Below are 20244 nucleotides of genomic sequence, written 5' to 3'. Positions count from 1 at the left end.
AAAAAAAAAAATTAATCATACTAATATATGCTTATATAGTAACAAAGCATAAGCTATTCTTTACTACCTTTTTCAAACCACTGTTTTTAAAGTTGGTCATGTTCTAAGTCACAGAAACAAAGCCCACTGTGAAGTAACAGAAATCAGCTGATAATGAGGGACTGATTCTTAGCCAAGAAACAGAGTACAGTCTACCCAGAAGGATCATTTTAAACTGTCTGTTTGGGTTTGTTGATAGCCTCAAGTCATTAGAAGTGTCTTCTAATGGATGCCGTCCTGACTCAGGCAGGTGTCCCTCTCCAACTCCTTGGCCCCTCAACCCTCCCGAGAGTGGCTGGAGTCTGGAGCGCTGACCCGCTCACCATACCTGCTTTGAAGGGCGGGACACACGAAGCTTCCTAAAGCCTGGAATTCTAAGGCAGGGAGCTTGAGGGGGACATGGCTGCAGATTCAGGGAAATGCATGGGAACCCGTGGTCTCCTTAAAAGACAAGAAATTTTCTCCCTGATTTGCTCTCTTACATTTGAATCTGAGATAGCAGTCGTTGCAGTAGAGTTGGTGGTTTCTGATTCTGACTTCGGCTCCTGAGCTGGAGCCTCCGAGATGACACTCACAGGCCACACACTGAGGGACAAGAAAGAACCACCACAATCAGTCAGTTGGAGAACCCTCAGGGCACTCCCGGGGTGGCGGGGGGGGGGGTGGAAATTGAGCAGAATGCAACTTTTAAGCTCTTAGAATTGTTTCAGCAAAGAAAAAAAAAGCCCCAAAGATAATTAGTAGATTAAAATCAAGCCTGCCAGATGAGACATTAAAGAATGCATAAGTCTAATTTTAAGAGCCAAAATGATCGTTCTAAATATACCAAAAGAGTAAAAATGATCTGCTGATTGGCTGGAAAGAACGGAGTCTTCATTTCTTACAGGGGAATGTGAGAGGATAAGGCATTACATGGAAGAACCAGAGAAGTGAATGGGGAGTGGGGTTCTGGCACTTTCCTCTGAGGCGGGCAACGCCTGGTGGCCTGCTGCCCCAGCTTGGCGAGTGTTTGCACATGGCACTTGCATTGTGAGACTGCATACATTGGTTCGACATGCCCAAACACTGATTATTTTGACTGGTTCTGTTCTGCCCAGGAACTACTCAAGCCAGCGATACACAGGCTTAAGCAAGCTGTGTTCTGCAGGACTCCAGGAATAAGAACCAGAGTCTCTTTCTGGCACAGTGCAAGTTCTAGAATCACACAGATGTGTCTCTAAAGACAGAGAATGCAAAATGAAGTAAATTACAGGTTTAGTTCTTATGTGCAAAAACCCATCAGGCGTAAGCAGGCTTTGCAATCGTAAAAATATTTGACAATGCTCTTCTTTACATACCCTCCCTATCAAAGCTAGGCTCTCAGAGACTCCGATTTGCATGTCCCCATGCTGTTAATAACACTGCTAAATTATATTTCAAGTATGCCTGTGACATCATGTTAAAGAAAGGACATATAAGCTGTAAATTACTCATAGAATCTTAACAGACTAAAGACCAGGAGTGCATAGTGTTTCTGGATTTAATTTTTGAGACTAGGTTCAAGATTTAAGAACAGGCAATTTGCGATTCAAAGTGCAGCACAGACTGACAAAATGTAGCACTGAGTTGGTTAGTGGGACATTCACACCCAGCCCGCCAAGAAGCCATGCGCTCTCCAAGCAAAGCTTTGCGGGCCTGCAGGCTGTTCATCTCGGTCTCACCTTAAAACAATGCAAATGATAACAAAGACCCAGGGACTCGATGATCATGGCGGCTCCTTTGCCCAGAATGTTATTACAGTAGGAGCACACACGCTTCCCACTGACTGACCTAGACGCGGAACGAGAAGGGAATGGAGGCTTTCATCGGCGCGAATCAAAGTTACTTAAAATCACACTCTGGCATTAACATTAATAATTCTTAGGAAAGTATAGATCTGTGGGAGGAAAACTGTCACCAACCAACCAAAGTACGCTGTGTTGTACCTTGAAGGAGCTCCGCGTGGCGGTTCTGAAACCCTTGACACCTCTTCACGTAAATTAACAATTTCAGTGTGATTCATCCATTCTCTAACTCCGGACATTATTCTCCTGAGACCACACCTGTGTTCAGCATGAGTCTTCCCCTCCTCTAATCCAGCCAGGTCACCGGCCAAAGCCCAGCCCTCCTCCTGTCACACCCGGCCGGACCCTAGGAGAGCAGCCCCAGCTCCACCCAGAAGGCTCTACGCGCCTCTTCCACCATCTTAATCTTATCTTCCCATTCTCCTCCTCATTCACCTGCTCTTCCAGTTACACAGAAAGACCAGTGCTCTCCTGACGGTGCCCCTGGCTTCCAGGACTGCCTCTGGGAGGAGGAGATGACAAGTTGCTGACACCTACCATGGACACAGGTAAGGACGGTGGCTGCTTTCCTTTGGATGCAAGTCTCTCCTGTCCCAGGTGGGAAGGTAAAGGTCACTTAGTACCACTGCATCCCACAGTACTGGCCCAGGTTAGTGACTCTGAAAGTACAGAACTGCCAAGGGCCTCACACGAGAGGACCACCTCCGAGACAGAGACCTCTCCGGGGCAGAAGAGCCCTCTCCTAGGGTGGAGCTCTCAGTGAGTAAATGCTGCCTCCTCCCACTCGAGAGCCTTCATCTCTGCCCAACATTTACCACACATTTGCACCCCTTCTGAAGTCAAACCCTATGATACACATTTTAGAGATCCTGGTACAAGTAACATTATTTTAGATGGATATGTTTTCTTAACAAAATCCCCTGACAGCTAAAAAAAATTCCAATACTTATCACCATGTTTTTACTTTTCAGGACCTCACTTGCAATGGAAAATACTATATGCCAGTAGAACTCCCTTCAGATGACAGCAGAAACATTGCTGTGTAGGGCTTCGTGAAGCACTGATTGTCTGTAGAGAAGCTATGCAAACCTCAAAACCCAACGCGTGTTGATATCTGTGCTTTACTCCACATCAAAAGACAAATGGAGTCAAGACCTATAGTTATAACTCTTACCCAGTACCTGCAGCATATAACCTACAGAATTCAGTTGATGTAGTCTGAACAAAATGTCGGCAAACTAGATAAGAAGCCAGCAATGGTTTTGAAAACCAAAAACAAACAAAAAAAGCAGTATCTAACTACTTAACATTTTTCTATTCAGCTTGTTAAAAGTTCCACAGACAATGGAGCTTGGTTATAATGCTTTCCTTTTCAACTCAGTTCCTATAAAAAGAGTTTGTACTGTAGTCTCAATAAAAGTCAAACATTTTACAATACTGCTCTCAGTCATAAACTGCAAATGAATTCATAAGCTACTGTGTATTTTTATGCTTCCGTGCTGAGAATTACATGAGTATGTCTGCACTGACCACAGGCAAAAGCAAACAAGACAGTGGCAATGAGGTACATGTTTTAAAGGTCTCCAATGGCTTCACAAGACATCCATAAATGCTCTTAGGGTAGCATGGAAAGCCATTAAGAAGCCTTTAATTGATTTGGTAAAGGAACACTGAATTTGACAGATTCCAAAAGGCTTGTTTTTGGTTTTCACTAGAAAATTTGGACAAGACTTTGGGGAAATTTTAATGAAAAATTCCCCGAGACAAAGGTTCTCACCTGTTGCGGAGCTGGGAGCCCGGCTGTGATGCTGAAGGAGAATGGCTGCGTGGTGTGGGAGAAGGTGCAGCGGTGGTCTTCACGGAACCAGTGGAAGGAGGGGGGATGCTGGAGGATGGATTCCGCATGTAGGCCCGGTTTGACGTGGACACCAGCTGAGGCGGGGGGCGACTGAAGTCTTGAACAGAGGAAGAAGCATGGATTCCTGAAGGCTGATTGAGCCAAGGGGATGGTTTCCAAGAACTGGATCTTGGGGAATCCAGGTTATCTAGAGATTCACCTCTGAAACATGGAAAGAGTTCATTAAGACTATATAATACATTCCCTCTCCGATTTCGGGAGACGAACCATGAGAGACTATGGACTCTGAGAAACAAACTGAGGGTTCTAGAGCGGAGGGGGTGGGAGGATGGCTTAGCCTGGTGATGGGTATTAAAGAGGGCACGTCCTGCATGGAGCACTGGGTGTTATACGCAAACAACGAATCATGGAACACTACATCAAAAACTAATGATGTAATGTATGGTGATTAACATAACATAATAAAATTTTTAAAAAGACTATATAATACATTCAACTAGAATCAATACATCATTACAGTCCCTAAAATACCCATTTTATGTATTTTATAAGTACGTATTAATCTAACAAGTCCAGTTACATATAAAATTACCTTTAATAAATAAAGTTTCTTTTCATCAACATCACGATGTTTCATATTCAATTAATCTTCACTTATTTTCATTTTTATTTACTTGGTGCTTAAAGAAAAAACACCGAAGTGGAAAAGAGAATACTAAAAAAAATTTTTTTTAATAAACTACTACCAAGACATACATTCCTCCTTTAAATCTTCAATGGATTAGACATACCAATCTTAATTTTTGAAGCCCAACCAAAAGAAAAATACCATTTAGGCACTTACATATGTCAGGTATTAGACTAAACACGGTCACAAAATTTTTAACTTATTTAATCTTCACAACACTTTTTTTTATATCTCTAGAAGTTAACTTGCCCATATGAAAAAGAGCTAGTTAGTGGTGGAACTGGCTTTCAAACCAGTGTCTCCTTGATTCCAGAGTAATCCAGATAATTCCTATTCTACAGTCCTCACACTCACCCCAAACCCTGAATTTAATCAACTGTCTAATGTCCATCTTATAGAAGCATTCACCAACCACTTCCCTTAAACTGAATATGCATTTAAAATAGAGTTGGGGCACCTGGGTGGCTCAGTCAGTTAAGTGGACGACTCTGGGTTTCAGCTTAGGTTGTAATCTCAGGGTCCTGGGATCGAGCCCAGCATCGAGCTCCACACTCAGTGCAGAGTTTGCTTGGGATTCTCTCTTCCTCTCCCTCTGCCCCTCCCCCAGCTCTCTGTGTCTTTCTCTCTCAAATAGATAGATATATAGATAAATAAATAAGATGCTCAAAAATTATTTAAAAAAATAAAATCAAATTTAGCTCACAAACTGATTTAAATACAACTTTCAGAAAATCTCTCTTGAATGAATTCAAGTGATTATATTAATTCTGATCTACAAAGATTGACTCCAAATTATAAATGGTTTATTTTTTTTAGAAGATTTTATTTATTTATTTGACAGAAAGAGAGAGAGAGAGCACAAGTAGGCAGAACGGCAGGCAGAGGGAGAGGGAGAAGTAGACTCCCCGCTGAGCAGGGAGCCAGATGTGGGGCTCGATCCTAGGACCCTGGGATCATGACCTGAACTGAAGGCAGACGCTTAACCAACTGAGCCACCCAGGCATCCCTAAGTGGTTTATTTCTAACAGGTCAAATTTGTTATTACATTTAAAACTTGAACTCTTATCCCAAGTTTGAAATATGTATTTTTTTTTAAAGATTTTATTTATTTATTTGACAGAGAGAGACACAGTGAGAGAGGGAACACAAGCAGGGGGAGTGGGAGAGGGAGAAGCAGGCCTCCCGCAGAGTAGGGAGCCCGATGTGGGGCTCGATCCCAGGACCCTGGGATGATGACCTGGGCCGAAGGCAGACGCTTAACGACTGAGCCACCCAGGCACCCCTATTTTTTTCTTTTAAAGTTATAGAACTACTACATCATTGTGATGAGAAAGACCCAAGCAATATAGAAGGGTATTTGAGGGAAGAATAAATTTTCCCTCCACCCTCACTTACCAAAATTTACCTGCCCTAATTCCCAGAGGTAACCACTGTTAGCTTCTAGACTTTTTCTGTTACATACAGATTTTCATACAGAGACAAATTTACGAGTAGAGCCATGTCTATATACATATGCAATGGGTTCATGAGTTTAACACTCTTAAATGTGATTACTCTACAATGCATACTCTTCATAACTCACTTTATTCCAGGTAACATATTATCTCAGAGCTATCTTCAAGTCAGTTCACACAAAGACAGCACTTTAGAGGGCTCCAGTGAATTATCCTCCTGGTATCCATGCCATTGTGTGGTCCCCTCCCACTGATTCTCTGCTTGGCCATATGACATGTTAGGCCAATGGGACATAAGCAAACATATACAAATGGAGGTCTGTAAACACTTGCACATTAGGGCTTATCTTCCGCAAGCTTTTCTCTTTGAATCCAGGTGCCATGTCATGAGGCAGCCCAAGCAGCTATGTGGAGGGGCTGCGAGGGAGCAGAAGCTCCTGACCAGCAGCTCCCCACCAATGGCTCCTGAGGACCTCTCAGGACAGCATCAACATCAGGGGTACAGCAAATTATAGCTCACTGTCAGGATATGTACAGATCGTGAGCTAAGGGTAATTTTAATTTTCAAATGGTCATAAAAAAAAACAAAGAATATGTGACAGAGACTGATGTGGCCTACAAAGCCACAATTATTTACTATCTGGTCCTTCATACAAAAAAAAAAAATTGCCAACCTCTACTCAAAAGAACTGTAACTGTCCAAGTGCCCCAACCAACATCATCCAAAGAGCTGCCCAGTCAATTTTGATATGAATTGTGATAAGGCAGAATACTATACTACTATAAAAGAAAGAGACATTGCTGTATCGTACACCACCTCAAAACTTAATGTCTAGAAATTAAACATCTGCTTCAGAGTACAGAAGAGGAAATAACTCCTAAAAAGTCCCGCACCTTCTCATAATCCCAGGCAGACAGATCGGCTCCTTATGTACACTGGAACTGCGCTGCCGGATCCAGCTGTTGTCATTGAGAAGAGATGTTCTCTTCCTCATTTCTTGAAGAATTTGTTGTCTCTCTAACTCTGCTTCCGATGGGACTTGTTCCTTCTTGGAGCTCCTCTGTGATGAGCTAGTGCTCCCAATTTGGTCTAAATATTTATTGCCTCCTAAATTAAAAACACACCAGAAGCTGTAGGATTAGCACGTTATTAAAGGTGGGGGGGGTGATTGTGGATAAACCTCCAAATACAATGTGGCAAAAGATGTGACATTGTACACATATGTAACATCAATTCTCAATGAGACCGCTGCATGGGAACCTAAAAGTCAAATCTGCGATTCCTGGAAATTCCAGTTCCACACCCAGAGGCATGCCACAGAGCGCACTTAGGAAGACTTAAGGAGGCTGCCCAAAAAAAGAAACAACCAGCATTGATTTCAGCACTATTAAGTAACAAAGTGCTCGCCTACAAATAATTTCTCTTCCACTTGTCCCTTCCTTCTGAAATTAAATCAATCAAACACATGCGCTCATTGAAAACTTGCTGTGACAATGCCTTCGAAAACTTACACTCCCCCTGGGGAGAGCAAGACTTATATGCCTGTTTCTCCAGCTGACTCCACTCAAGTCTTCCTGGTATAAGTTCTACAATAAGCCATGACAAATTGTAGGAATGAGAGCACCTTCAACCACTAAAATAGCTTTTGTGAGACTGAAAAATATCCAAGTAACCCAAATGTTAACCAAGGACTGTTAACAGACTTGTTTGTCCTCTGAGAAACTGACAAAACTATAATTTGGATGTTGAATATATGCATGACAATTCAGTTAGGTTTTACCCTGAAGGCTTTGTCTCATTTTGGATTTGCTGATTAATTTCTGATTTGGGTAAAACGTCTGTAACTTTGAAGTTTCTTCCCCCTTTAATTTGGATTAGGATTAGGAAATTCCATCTCAGGATTCCCTTTCACTCTCCAGATTTACCACTATTATTAATTTTTCTAAATTCACAGTGCATCTCTGCCTTAGTTCATCTTCCAGCAAGCAGTGAACAAGGCCAAAGTTTTCTCATGCCCACCTATATTTACCTTTGTGGGTGCCCACAGCCTATCAATTTGGTCAGATTTTAAATTAAATATTTCCTATTTTAAAAGTGCCTTATTGGCATAACCAAGTTTTTCAATAAAATATTTCATAAGTTCACTGCCTGCTTGTCAAGAGCTTAGGGTTAGTAGAGGGAAGAAAACACATACTGAAGATCGAAGTACTTAAAGTACTGATTGATTTTAATGGTGGCTAGGGACAAATTCAAGGGCAAAAGAAACCCAGAAATCCAAACAAGTAAGACCAGAGAGCATCTGATCAATTGGCAACTGCAAAAGAGAAAATTCTGGTTTTAGATAAGGGTCCCTAATAGCAAAAAGAGCAAAAGAGCTGGAAATTTAAAGTAGGACCAGATAATGGAAGCTCCTAAGTGTTAAGGAGAAGGAGTGATCATAGGACCTAATAGAAACTAAATTTTACAAGCTGTAACCAGAGGTTACACACTAGCTTCCACCTGACCATTTAAGGCCTGTAGATGTGTGGTTTGGCTCACAGAGGGCTTTAAATTTTATTTATCCTTGTCAGCACTTAAAAGATAACATGAAAATCCACACTGTTTTTAACTTCTCTTTAACCACAGAAACACTGGCCTTGCATTCTCCCACATGGCAAGGGCAGGCTTGCATTCCTCCACGTGGCTACCCACCCAGTGGGCTTGTCCACCAAATTCACCCCAATCCTCACCTAGACCTTCATTCATTTATATAACTGACCAGCAAGCACCCTGCTTTGCCCAAAACCTGGTAAGCAAACGCTGCTTAAAATCATGCTTTTTGCTTAGTGGTTTTTTTTTTCCGTAGTTGTATAATTTCAGTTACATGCATTCCTAAAAATACACTTTATACTAACAATATCGGGTTCCAAATCATTTTTGCCAGGTTAGCAAAATCATGATCATTTTGGACTTTTGGACATCTTGACACTTAAATGTACAATTTCAAGTTTATAAACAACTTTTAAGTCCCCTGGTATTCTGCAGAAAACTTTTCTGTCCCATTTCCTTGGCTGCAAGATAAAATCTATACAAAACTATCAATAATACTGAAAAATTTCCACATGTTTCATTAGCTATTTAAAACTATTTTAATCTCCCAGTACTCCCTCCATTATAAAGTAAAGCCAAAATAAACATAAGTTAGTTTTGTTTTTATACACAAATCTAAAAATACTTGGTATTTTAATTATGTTATCTTAATGAATCTGAAATACGTTGACTTTAAAAATACTATCATAGCATGTGATAGCATAAAGAAGCAACTGTGCTGAAGAATTTGGGAAAAAAAATTCACATTTACCATTTTTATTTGTAGGGTAATCATTCAGTTCAGTTGTGGATCTGGATTTATTCCTATAACACAAAATACAACATATTATAGACATCTCATTAAGAACATCTTTTTTACATTTATGATGTAAAAACGCCAAAAAGCTTGCTTTTTAAAGCAGTTGATTTAATTCCTGTATCTGTGGAAAGCTACATTTATCTTCTTAATAAGGAATTTTTCATGTTGTACAAGGTAGCAGAAAACAGTGACGTCTCTAAATGAGAGAAGAGCATGTGAAGAATATGCAAAGATTCTCTCCAGTTTGTAGGATGACTAAGCCTATGATTTTTTACCAATTTGTATACTTTGATTCCCTTCCAGATCTCAACCGTACAGGGGGTACCAGCATCTGTCATCAGATCACCTGACATCATACTGTCCTTTCCTTCATGCTGCCCAAGGGTCAAGAAATCAATTTTGGGGGTACTTCCTCCAAAACAGCTGCTCACCAAATGCTACCTTAGCTGTGCAAAGAGGTATTCAAGCATCCTGGCAGAGGCAACCTCTGAAGATAACTCATTTTGTAATGGCAACGTTTAAGTTTCTGTATCGACCCACGCTGGTCTCGTTCTCACTTTACTAAGCACCGTAACTTCAAACAATAGTGGTAATAATGAATAATATACATTATCATATGTATACGTTACATATGTACATGCATACAATGCATATGCACACGTATACAACATACATAAAGTACAATACATAATGTATCGCAACTGCTGACAACTTTCATGAGTGGTTTCATTTGTATTAACGTAGAAAATAATTTTATTGCAACATGTTCTGCCACACCCTTTAACGCCTCTAAGGCATGCTGTACCTCAACTGCCTGGCAGTGTTCTGTATTTTCCAGGATTTGTTACGTTTTCTCCTGCAATATAATTATTGCCTGCAGGTTATAAGCTACGTAAAGATTATAAATATATAAATAAATGCATATCTTTAAAAAAAGAGAGATACACATTAATGATCCACAGTTCCCCAGAAATCCTCATTATAAATAAGAGCATCCATCACTAAAACTTTTTCTAGCTTAGTGTCAGCACATTACTACCTATATATTAATTTTCCCTATCTACTCGGAGTCCTACTCAGTCAGCCTGGTTGCCTGTGGAGATGAATCTTTCCATATCTCTAAGGTAAATTCCTAAGGAAGAAATGTCAGCTCTGAAAACACAAATTAATGGTCATACACTGGATATTTATAGACAGAGTCTATTCAGAAGTCCTTGGTAATTTCAAAACTGCCAAGTATTTTAAAAATTACTTTTAAACATTAAATTTATGTCTCAGGAAATTTTAAGATGTAGATAACATTGCCTGGAATTGACCAGTAGTTCTCATCAAACTCAGAGAAGGCCACAATTCTCGTTTCAGATGTCCACATGTAACTTCACCTGGGGCAAGCTGATGCTGTTGCTTATAACCTCCTTAAAATAAAAATGAAGGCAGTTGCACAAAATGAACACAATTCTACCCTGTGTCCATTCCCCTTGCACTGCGGCTCCTCCCATAAAGAGGTAAAGTTTTTCTCTGTTCTGTGAACTTGGGCTGGCCTGTGATTTTACTTTAGGTAATAGAATGTGACAGAAGCATTGGTGGGCCAGTTCAGAACATAGACAGCAAGGTACCTTGCATGTTTCCTCTCTTTAATTCTGTCTTCTCTGCTCAGCCACCATGTACATAAGACTGCACTGGCTTGCTGGATCTTGAAAGAACATGCTCTAGTTGTTCTCACTGTCCCAGCTGACAGCCAACTCCCCAAAGCAGAGCTGCCTAGTAAACTAGTAAGACATGTAGGAGGAGCCCAATCAACTAAAAGAACTGCCAGTTAGGATCAGCCCAAAATACTTACCTACAAAATCATGTTAAATCACTAAGTTTAGGGGTAGCTGGTTACACAGCAAAAGCTAGTCCATACAAAGATCAACCAGCAAGATCTTTTTATATCCCACAAAAGATCAAGAGCTAAAGTAGTTCTAAAATACATCTAGGCGAGCCCTCAAATATTCATCTCAAGTCAATTATTCCAACTAAATTACAACAAAATGTCCCATATACCTGTCACTAGGAAGCAGCCCTGAAGATTTTTGCTCTCTCTTTGGTATGTCATAGGAATCAACAGGCCTAAAAGATAGAAAGAAGAGTTTATGGTCAACATAGTAGACTTTAACACTCTTCCTGAGTTTGAGAAATTGACATCAAAACAATGTTATTCTAGCCTCTTTTCGAGATGGTCTCTGGGTTGAAAACTAAACATACAGAAGCATTTCGATCAATCACTGTAGAAAGAAGACCTATTAATACCAACAGAGATTAGCAATTCATTCATCCCACAACCGTATACGGAGTGCCTGCCACTGTTCTAGGGCTGGGTTACTGAAGCAAACAAAACAAAAAGAGTATTAAATGTAATTCTTACATTTCAGTGGACAACCAATACAGAACATAAAACAGGGTAAGGCATATGAGGAGAAGGTGTGGGGAAAAGGCACATGTAACGTATTCTGGAAAGTCTGAGAAGGTGACATCTGAGCAGAGACTTATTAAAGAAAATGAGGAAGACAAGGAAAGAGGTGAGGGAAGCTCTCTGCAAGCACAGGGACTAAAAAATGCAGATGTTCAGGGGGCAGAATGCATTGGACATTTTCAAGGAAGAAAAAGGAGGCCAGTGTGGCTGGAACACACAGAGCGAGGGGAAGAGTGGTAGGAAGCCAAGTAGACCAGAGGGTCAAAATCCAGGTCATGTGAGCCTTCTAGGTCACAGCGAGCACCTGGGTAGTATTCTAATGTGACAGGAAAGCCATCTGAACAGTTGTAAGGCAACAGGAACAGGTGTGCAATGTAAAGGGTGTCTCCCTTGGGCTGCTTGTGTAGAAAATGGATGGTAGGGACCAACTAGGAGCCTCTGAAGTGGGGAATGGACCAAGCTAAGCCAAGCCAATATAAAAACATCACAGTGCCCTTCGGCTGTAGGACAAACCTTTTATACTGGTATATTTTGACTGAAGTTTCCCTCTCTCTCTCTGCCTGGTGCTTCTGCTCCTGGGCCTCCTCCTGACGCTGCTTCTGCTCTGGCTCTTCCTCATGTTGTTGCTCCTTCAGTTTCCTCTCTTTCTCAAGCGTGAGTTGCTCCTGCAGCTTCTTTCTTTGGTCCTCCTCTGCACCTTCTTTTGGCTGTCTCCTCTCCTCCTCTCCTGCTCGGGTCCCTTCCCAGTCTGACGACTTGGACCCCTCACCCCAGGAGGCTTCCGAGGTGGCCACGGCAGGCTCCCGGGTGGGCAGAGAAATGCTGTTTGAGCTCAGGACCATCAGTTCCTATGTGACCAGGGGGGAAAGAGAAACCCATCCGAATCTGTGTATCACTATAATTTCATTTATTTATATTCAGTTTGAGAGACTGACTGTAGTTGGCCCGATTTCCACTCGAAATGATGTTAAAAGTTTTATCGCTAACAAAGCCACATGTGGGTGAAATATAAGTACAAAGAGAAAGATGCAGTTAGGGTCCATTAATAGAAGCAGTAATGATACAGTAGAGAAACTAAGAGAAAGGTTGAAACATCAGAGCAAAATTCTGACAAATCAGAGCTCATTGTGTTTTTCAAAGAGCTTATATAAGTGGATATGTGGCAAAAGCCAGGTGAAATAGAGGATCTTCCGTCTCGGCTAATTTCACTGAGACAGAGAAGAACACAGCACATTCCAACACTACTACCTCATTCAAGTACTTGTAATTCTCTCTCTCGGCTTCCTGCTTAGCCCTTTGCCACTCTTCCCTGAGTCTCTCCTGCTCACGTTGATATTTTTCCTATAAGGAAAGATAGCATATTAGTTAATTAGTTAATTAACAGATTAATGATGTTACACAGGATCTTTTTCACCAGCATTTTTGCTAGCTGTACCCTTCACCTCAGTCTTTAAAGATGGTGATACTGTTTTCACCAATCGGACTTTCATCCCCAAAGTATGAACTAGCTTATATCGAATTAAACTGCAGTCTCGGGAAAGGGTAGATACTCAGAATTGAATCCATAGCCACCCTTTACCACAGCTGTAATTGATTAAAGCCCCTAGCTAACTGCAAGGGGGACCGAATTTCTCTGCAATGGAGCTCTTTTCTCTGCAACACAGCTTAGGGGGTGGAAGTCCTTACAATTCATACACCTGTGTATGAATACATCAAACCACAAAACTATAGTGCTGCCTTCTAAAAAATACACAGGGTAAATAATGATTTTAAAAGGAGGACTCAGGGCGCCTGGGTGGCTCAGATGGTTAAGCGTCTGCCTTCGGCTCAGGTCATGATCCCAGGGTCCTGGGATCGAGTCCCGCATCGGGCTCCCTGCTCCTTGGGAGCCTGCTTCTCCCTCTGCCTCTCTCTCTCTCTCTCTCTGATGAATAAATAAATAAAATCTTTAAAAAAAAAAAGGAGGACTCAGAAAGCTTCAAAATAGAATGTCAAGAGTGCAGAATGTGCTGCCTAGCAAAAGATTTAATTATGAGGTTATTAGCTTTTGATTTTTTTTTTTTTAATTTGCTTTCCGATGCTGGCTGACCCTGACCAGGGAAAGCCAGCCTGCCTCGCTCCCGTGGGCCCACATCATTCTGCTCTACCTGCAGCAGGCGGTCCTGCTCCTTCTGCCACCTTTCCTGCCGCTTCCGCTCCTCCTCTTGATCCCACGCCCAGCGGCTTGGGGCACTGAGAGTCGGAACTGGAAGCTAAACCAGTAATAAGAGAAGATGTGCAAACAAAGGAAGAACATATTACTTTGTTCAGTCATCTACTGAAGCACTTTCGCTTACATGAATTATTCATACCATCCTTGGCCTAAGCGGTACCAGAGGAGGTTTGGCTTTCTGGTTCAAAATGGGTCTTTTCAACTTGGAAAGACTACCCACCCCGTGACAAATTCTTATGCAACCGAAAATCAGCGACGCTAGTATGTGCTAATTCAGTCCCACCAAGGTCACCTTGTTTATTCCAAAACAAATGAATGCTACTTACATCAGGAACCACAGAATCTGAGCTTCCTGTGTTGCACCATGTGGGAAAGGAAGAAAAAAAAACATATAAGTCTTTTCATTTCTATGAAATAATTTTTTTCAGAGAGTCATATTAGCTGTTTCTATGCCAGTATACTAAGTGAGCTCAATGTTTTTTTGGTTTCTTTTTAAACCACAACAGTATCTCAGTTTTTCTCTTCAATTCCATCTGTTACTCATCTTCCAAAGTCAAAGTCATTTAAAACAAAGAGAGAGAGAAACTATGGATGCCGAGAGTAGCCCCCTAGTCCTCGGTACTAGAGCTGGACGGCTGGTGTTTTCTGAAGAGGTTTTAGGGTTCTTTTATGAATACACCAGGTAGTACGTCACAGCTGAGCCCAAAAGGGGAAAAAAGAATTTCAAATGTTGTAACATCTACCAAATCCAAATTTTTACTTGCCACTATTTAATGACAATGTGACAGCTCTATATCAGATTTTCCAGATCTCCTTGCTAATGAGCTACTTTATTTAAATAAGACACCACAAAGACATGTTCAAGAAATCCTTCCCATTCCTCTGAAAGGAAAGCACAAATATTCCAACTTCATGTGTAAACTTATGAGCCTAATATTCTTCTTTTTATTCTCAGGGGATGCTACATGAATATGTGTCTGTATGTTGTACAAGAATAATAAACAAGTAAGTAAATTTCATGAAAGGCACTATTGTACAATATTTTTTTAATTTTCCTGAAACCTCAGCTGTCAAATAAATTATTCACTTAAACATTTTTTTTTTTAATAGAAAACTGCTTTGAGACTTAGGAAAATATCCTTCCCTAAAAGAGCCTGTTGAAGAAAACTGAGTGAAAATTAGACCAGAGAAAGAAGGGAATTGTCTTACGTAGCCTGTTTGAGCTAGGAGTATCATACTGTTTCAATTAAATTACCATAGAAAAACAGGAATTTAACAAAAATGTAAAAAACACTAAGGATACGGACACAAATAGACCTCGTACATGCATAGCTGGTGAGCTACTCCGATTTATGGTCAAAAAGAAACCTTATTTCACCAAAGAAAGACTAGTAGATTTAAAAATAAAAAAATCTATGAGTCCAGTAAATATAAGGCAAGTGTGTAAAGGTTTTTAATCACCTTAAAAGTAAGAAACAATAACATTTAGACACCAACAGCACACTCCTCTCTGTGCCATCGCATCTCAAATGTTGGATATTACTTTTAAGTTCTTGATAGCACAAGCACAGCTCCGACTGCATTCATGAGACAGGGCATTAGACAGACATGGGAGGGAGAAGAAATGCCACATGCAGAGCACAGAAGGCAGAGGGACCCAACTACACCAACACAGGGAGGTTCAAAATGCACGTGTTCAGAAGTGCAACCGAAATTTACATTTAATTTACTTCAGAGTTAATAGGGCGGTCCTATTAACACACCAAAGCCATCATTCCAATAGCAATAAACAACTCTGCTCTTTAGTAAGAGCATTTTCCATAACCAAAAGTTAGAGTTTTCAAAAGTTCAACAATTGGGTGTTGGTGTAATCTAATATTATGCAATTGGTAGGAAGCAGTAAGGCGTAAGTGAAGTTCCTCATTTCTTACTGTCACCACCCAGTGGAAAGAAGTGTGTGTTTAACAGCATCTCAATCTTTTTTTTTTTAATTAGAAAAAAAAATTCAGAGGTATACAAAAGACACGCAAAGACCCATTACCACAGAGGTAGACCCATGAACTGTAAGAAAAGCCTGATGACCCTAGGAAAAGAATGGAAATGGGTTATGTTGCTTGGTCACAATGACAGCCAAATTGAAAAGGCTTAATGCCCAGCACCAAAGACTATGAGGACAGAGTGGAGAATGGGAACAATTCCATGAAAGTGCATGAATTGTTATCTTGGTAGTTTACCTTGTTCAAAAAATTGTGATCGCCTTTTTAAGTTTTTCAAAGAAATAGGTTCAGATGCTAGTTGAAAAATAAAAAAAAAAATGTCAATACCATGTCATTCATTTTAATCTCTCACCACTGGAAACTAAATGGTATTTGACACACCTTTCTAATCCATAGCATTAGTTGTAAAATGACAAAACTGATAGCCATAGAAGATATGGATTATTTCAATGTACAATGACACACATTTTAGTAGTCTATACTACACCCAAATTAGTAATGGAACTAATTATTTTATTAATAAATTCTAGCAGATAGCATCATAGTTTCATAGAAGCCAAAATACTTCCATGCTAGATCACACAGCTTTAGGGAAATGGAAACTAAAATGTTTTGCTTAGGTTAATCAATCCAAAAGCTGGAAGTCCAAGGAAAAGTATTTGTAACTAAGAGTTTTTGCAGTGCTAAGTAAAAAGTGAACTGAGAAATAGTGGGGAGGAAGAAGATAAATTAATACCCAGAGAAAGATAAAATAAAAACAAATGTCCAAATTAAAATATTCTTCTATCTAAAGTATTTGGACTTGGTTTAACATCTTATAGCCACTAACTTTAAGCAAATGGAGTTCAGTCAGATTAAAAAAAAAAAAAAAATAGAAAAGAAACATTCTGACTTCTACAGATGTGTTGCAAGGTTATGGCAAATGATTCTTATATTTAAGTTTATTCATAATATGTAAATGCAATTATTACTTCATACTAGTTGGTGCTTACTTGTCTAAAGAAAACCCTCAAATAACAGGCGTGCATATAGTTGTAGTCACTAATGATGAGTTTGGTGTCTTAGCAGTTTGCTTTGCCTGAGTCACTGGCAGAATGGGACCTAGATGTTTTGGATTTAACATCGTAAATCAAAAATAAGTCAGGTTTGTTTTAAAAACTCCTTTGATAAAGAATGCAGTATCAGTTAAGATGCAGTCACTTTTTTTTTTATTATGTTATGTTAATCACCATACATTACATCATTGCAGTCACTTCTAACTATCAGAAATTAAGTACCAAAATAAATCATCAATCAAGGGGAATTTATAAACTTGGTTTGGCTTTGACCTAATGTATTATGAACTGGCAAATGCAGATGCAAAGCCGTCAAACTGCTGTGAAAACCCAGCTGGTGGGAGTCTAGTTTCATGGTAGCAGGAGTTCTGTCTTCTTTGGGTCTTTTTCCCAGCCTATGTGGACCAGATCTTTCTTATTTATTTTATATGCCTAAGGAGTAGCATATAGCATGTGGCAACAATGATTTATGGACAGACAGAAGGAAGAGAGTGATAACTCCACCATACGAGACCTCCCTAGATACGACACCTGCTTTTTCATTACAAATGGGTCCTCTGGCTAACGACTATTATTGCCATTTCTCTATTAATATTAGCTGCCTACAAACTTGTCCCTTTCACAATAAAGGGAGAAAGGAAACCTCATTCATCGTTTCAGATTTAACTAAGATTCCCTCTGCCAACATACCAGAGCAAGAAGGCTAATGGCCTCAGGAAAACCAGTCTTTCTTATTTGACTTAGACACACAGTCACTCAAAGCTCCTGGACACGCTGCCAACCTTTGTTTGTAGTTCCTGAACTATTCAAACCCTGGAACTGAACGCCCTTCCACCTGTCTGCAACTGGATCTGCATGCTAACCTCTTAGTTTCAACTTGCAGTGGGATCAGTTTTTCTTTGACTCACTGATATTAATTTTCATAATAGCAGAACTTGAATGCTGTGACTTCTATATTATAAACCTAGTTATAATGGTGATGTTTACCTTTTGATTCAAAAGTAGTACTTTCATCATGAATTCCATTCATTTCCTTGGATTCAATATTCTGGAAAGGACAAAATGCCAGTTAACAACATTCTTTCCAATTGGACTTTGGGTTTAAATAATGCATTTCCCAGTAGTGAGAATATCTTAACAAGATGAGTTTTACAGGATATTAATGTATTTCTTATAGTTTTTTACATAGCTAGGAAAGTTTTTAAATTTTTTTTAATATTTGTGAAAGGATTAATGACCACCTCTCTATAAGCATGGATGACTTTAAGTTCAATCAGTCATTAATTTTCCAAGAAACATGATGTGCCAAATAATTAAGTTCACTTAGCTTATACTTATGAGTAAGCAACACAAGCATAGAGGATTCTTCAGCATTTAAGCTTTTCTTACACAATGTAGCAGGATCTCCTTATTAGATAAAAGAATATCTTAGGATAACAACTATATTTAGGGAGTCAATGTAAACATTTATTTGAAATTTTAAATTTAACTATTGCTTTGATACTTAGAAAAATTTCTACATTGGAATTATTTTTAATCAATGTAATTGAGTATCTCTTAACCACACATCTAAGTCTACCCATCAAATTCATCTACACAAGAACTAAAAATGCTTCATGAGGTTTTAAAATAAGTATAGTAATTGTGTGCAATTTACCCCTAAAGACCAAAGAAAGCATAGAAAACTTACAGTGCATAATTTTACATCATTACTACTTCACATCCCCAAAGATCTAAGAAATGGGTATAATGATGAAGATCAGTAGGAAATACCTATAGAACCACTACGGGATCTTTTGCTTTTCCCATTATATAACTATTACTTTATCAATGAGTACTGCCTTCAGATTGTCAAAAATACATTTTACTCCCATTACTATAAATTAAATGTTTTTCAAGTAGCCTCAAAATTGTTCAAATTCTTCCCCCCCACACACACACACTTCCTACACACACTTTGCTCCACACAAATACTCCCACTTTTCAAAATACTTACAGAATGCTGGAGGCTTTCTGAGAAATCAGTTGTTATTGACAGATTTGAAGATATTTCTGAGTTGTAAATTCCAGAAGTTGCATCAATCCACTTTGTTTCGGGTGAACCTATAATTTTGGTAGCCATACTTGTGAGATTGAGGGTTTTATGCCGTGTAAATGGCAGGGAAGTTTGGTCTTTGCCCCAGTCTGATTGGCACATGATGATCAAGAAATGAGTACACGTAAATGGTGAAGTGAAAAGAACAAAGTTACTGAATGCACACACACAAAATGTACATACAGAAAACATACAAACAAATCAGGTAGTGTGGGAAGGAAGTAAAGAGTGCAGGTGTTTTGACCAACAAATCACCTTCTGAAAACACAAGGGTTAGATCATATTAATAAGGAAAAGACTAGCAAATTTGCTGACACTTTCTGTAAACCAGAACTGAATATCGTATTTTGAGATCATAATTTGGCAGGGAGGGGGAAGCTTAATGCCATTCCCCATCCAACCTCAACAACTAAGAAACACAATAGTAGAATTATACTGCAAGTTCCTTGAGCATGAACAACAGGAATATGACCCACCATGTTCTCTCTTACACCAGCAGTTAGTTATGGTGCTATCGAGAAAGTAAAATCATAGTGTAATTCTTAATACTCAAAATTATTATGAGACTCCTAAATGCAGATGCAATTACAATAGCTTTCAGTTAATACCTGCATTCAGTCAGTATAGCGTATCAATCAATCAATCAATCAATAATGTAGAACTCAGTAAATTTGCTAGTGAAAAGTTTTCAGACAGAATAGTCAAGGAGGGAATGTTCAAGATTTGTCTCAGCATAACCACAAAATACCTTGAAGCCAAAAAATTTTTAAAAAATGAGAAAAAAGTTACTGAAGCAAGCTGTTATAACCATTTGCCAAAGACCAGTTCCCCATTGAGAAAGGCAGACAGTGGTAAAACCAACTCACCAGATTTTCCATAGCGCCTGATATCCATTACTAGGTTTCCAGTTTCTTTAGCATTAGCCATGGTTGCTTCCCACTCTTCTGTGTCCTTATATGAAAACTTGGTGTTGTTAATAGCAATAATTTCATCATCTACCTGTAGCTGAGAAAATTCTGCTGGGCTACCTATATAAAGCAAAATAAATAATATAACCAATAACATAAAATTCCTAACAAAAAAAATTCACATCCTGCTAGTCATTGCTTAGAGGAAAAAAAAATGACTTTTTAATCCCAACTAACCATTCTTGGATTTTTCAGGTAGAGCAGAATCAGG

The 20244-nt window shown here is 39.4% G+C and overlaps 1 protein-coding gene across 11 annotated transcripts in view; it reads right to left on the bottom strand.

Annotated features, from left to right (window-relative positions):
* The window catches only part of LMO7 (LIM domain 7), a 115751-nt gene that overhangs the window by 2317 nt on the left and 93190 nt on the right, over positions 1–20244 (bottom strand). For 8 of the 11 annotated variants that reach the window (XM_081815047.1, XM_081815048.1, XM_081815054.1 and 5 more), the window contains 14 exons: positions 19932–20093; positions 18967–19154; positions 17958–18018; positions 16153–16209; positions 14245–14270; positions 13854–13958; positions 12952–13047; positions 12220–12554; positions 11298–11363; positions 9204–9256; positions 6757–6970; positions 3640–3921; positions 1740–1848; positions 522–624 (listed from right to left, as the gene is read on the bottom strand). In XM_081815047.1, coding sequence (XP_081671173.1) covers positions 522–624; positions 1740–1848; positions 3640–3921; positions 6757–6970; positions 9204–9256; positions 11298–11363; positions 12220–12554; positions 12952–13047; positions 13854–13958; positions 14245–14270; positions 16153–16209; positions 17958–18018; positions 18967–19154; positions 19932–20093 — 1857 coding nt within the window. The remainder of the gene's footprint in view (positions 1–521; positions 625–1739; positions 1849–3639; positions 3922–6756; positions 6971–9203; positions 9257–11297; positions 11364–12219; positions 12555–12951; positions 13048–13853; positions 13959–14244; positions 14271–16152; positions 16210–17957; positions 18019–18966; positions 19155–19931; positions 20094–20244) is intronic. The other 3 variants (XM_081815050.1, XM_081815056.1, XM_081815046.1) reach the window with 1 other exon arrangement.

This window comes from Leptonychotes weddellii, chromosome 3, assembly GCF_054177405.1.
Source record: "Leptonychotes weddellii isolate Sample4059 chromosome 3, ASM5417740v2, whole genome shotgun sequence".
NCBI lineage: Eukaryota > Metazoa > Chordata > Mammalia > Carnivora > Phocidae > Leptonychotes > Leptonychotes weddellii.
The sequence above is the reverse complement of the archived record's forward strand: the minus strand, read 5'-3'. Positions and strand labels throughout refer to the sequence as shown.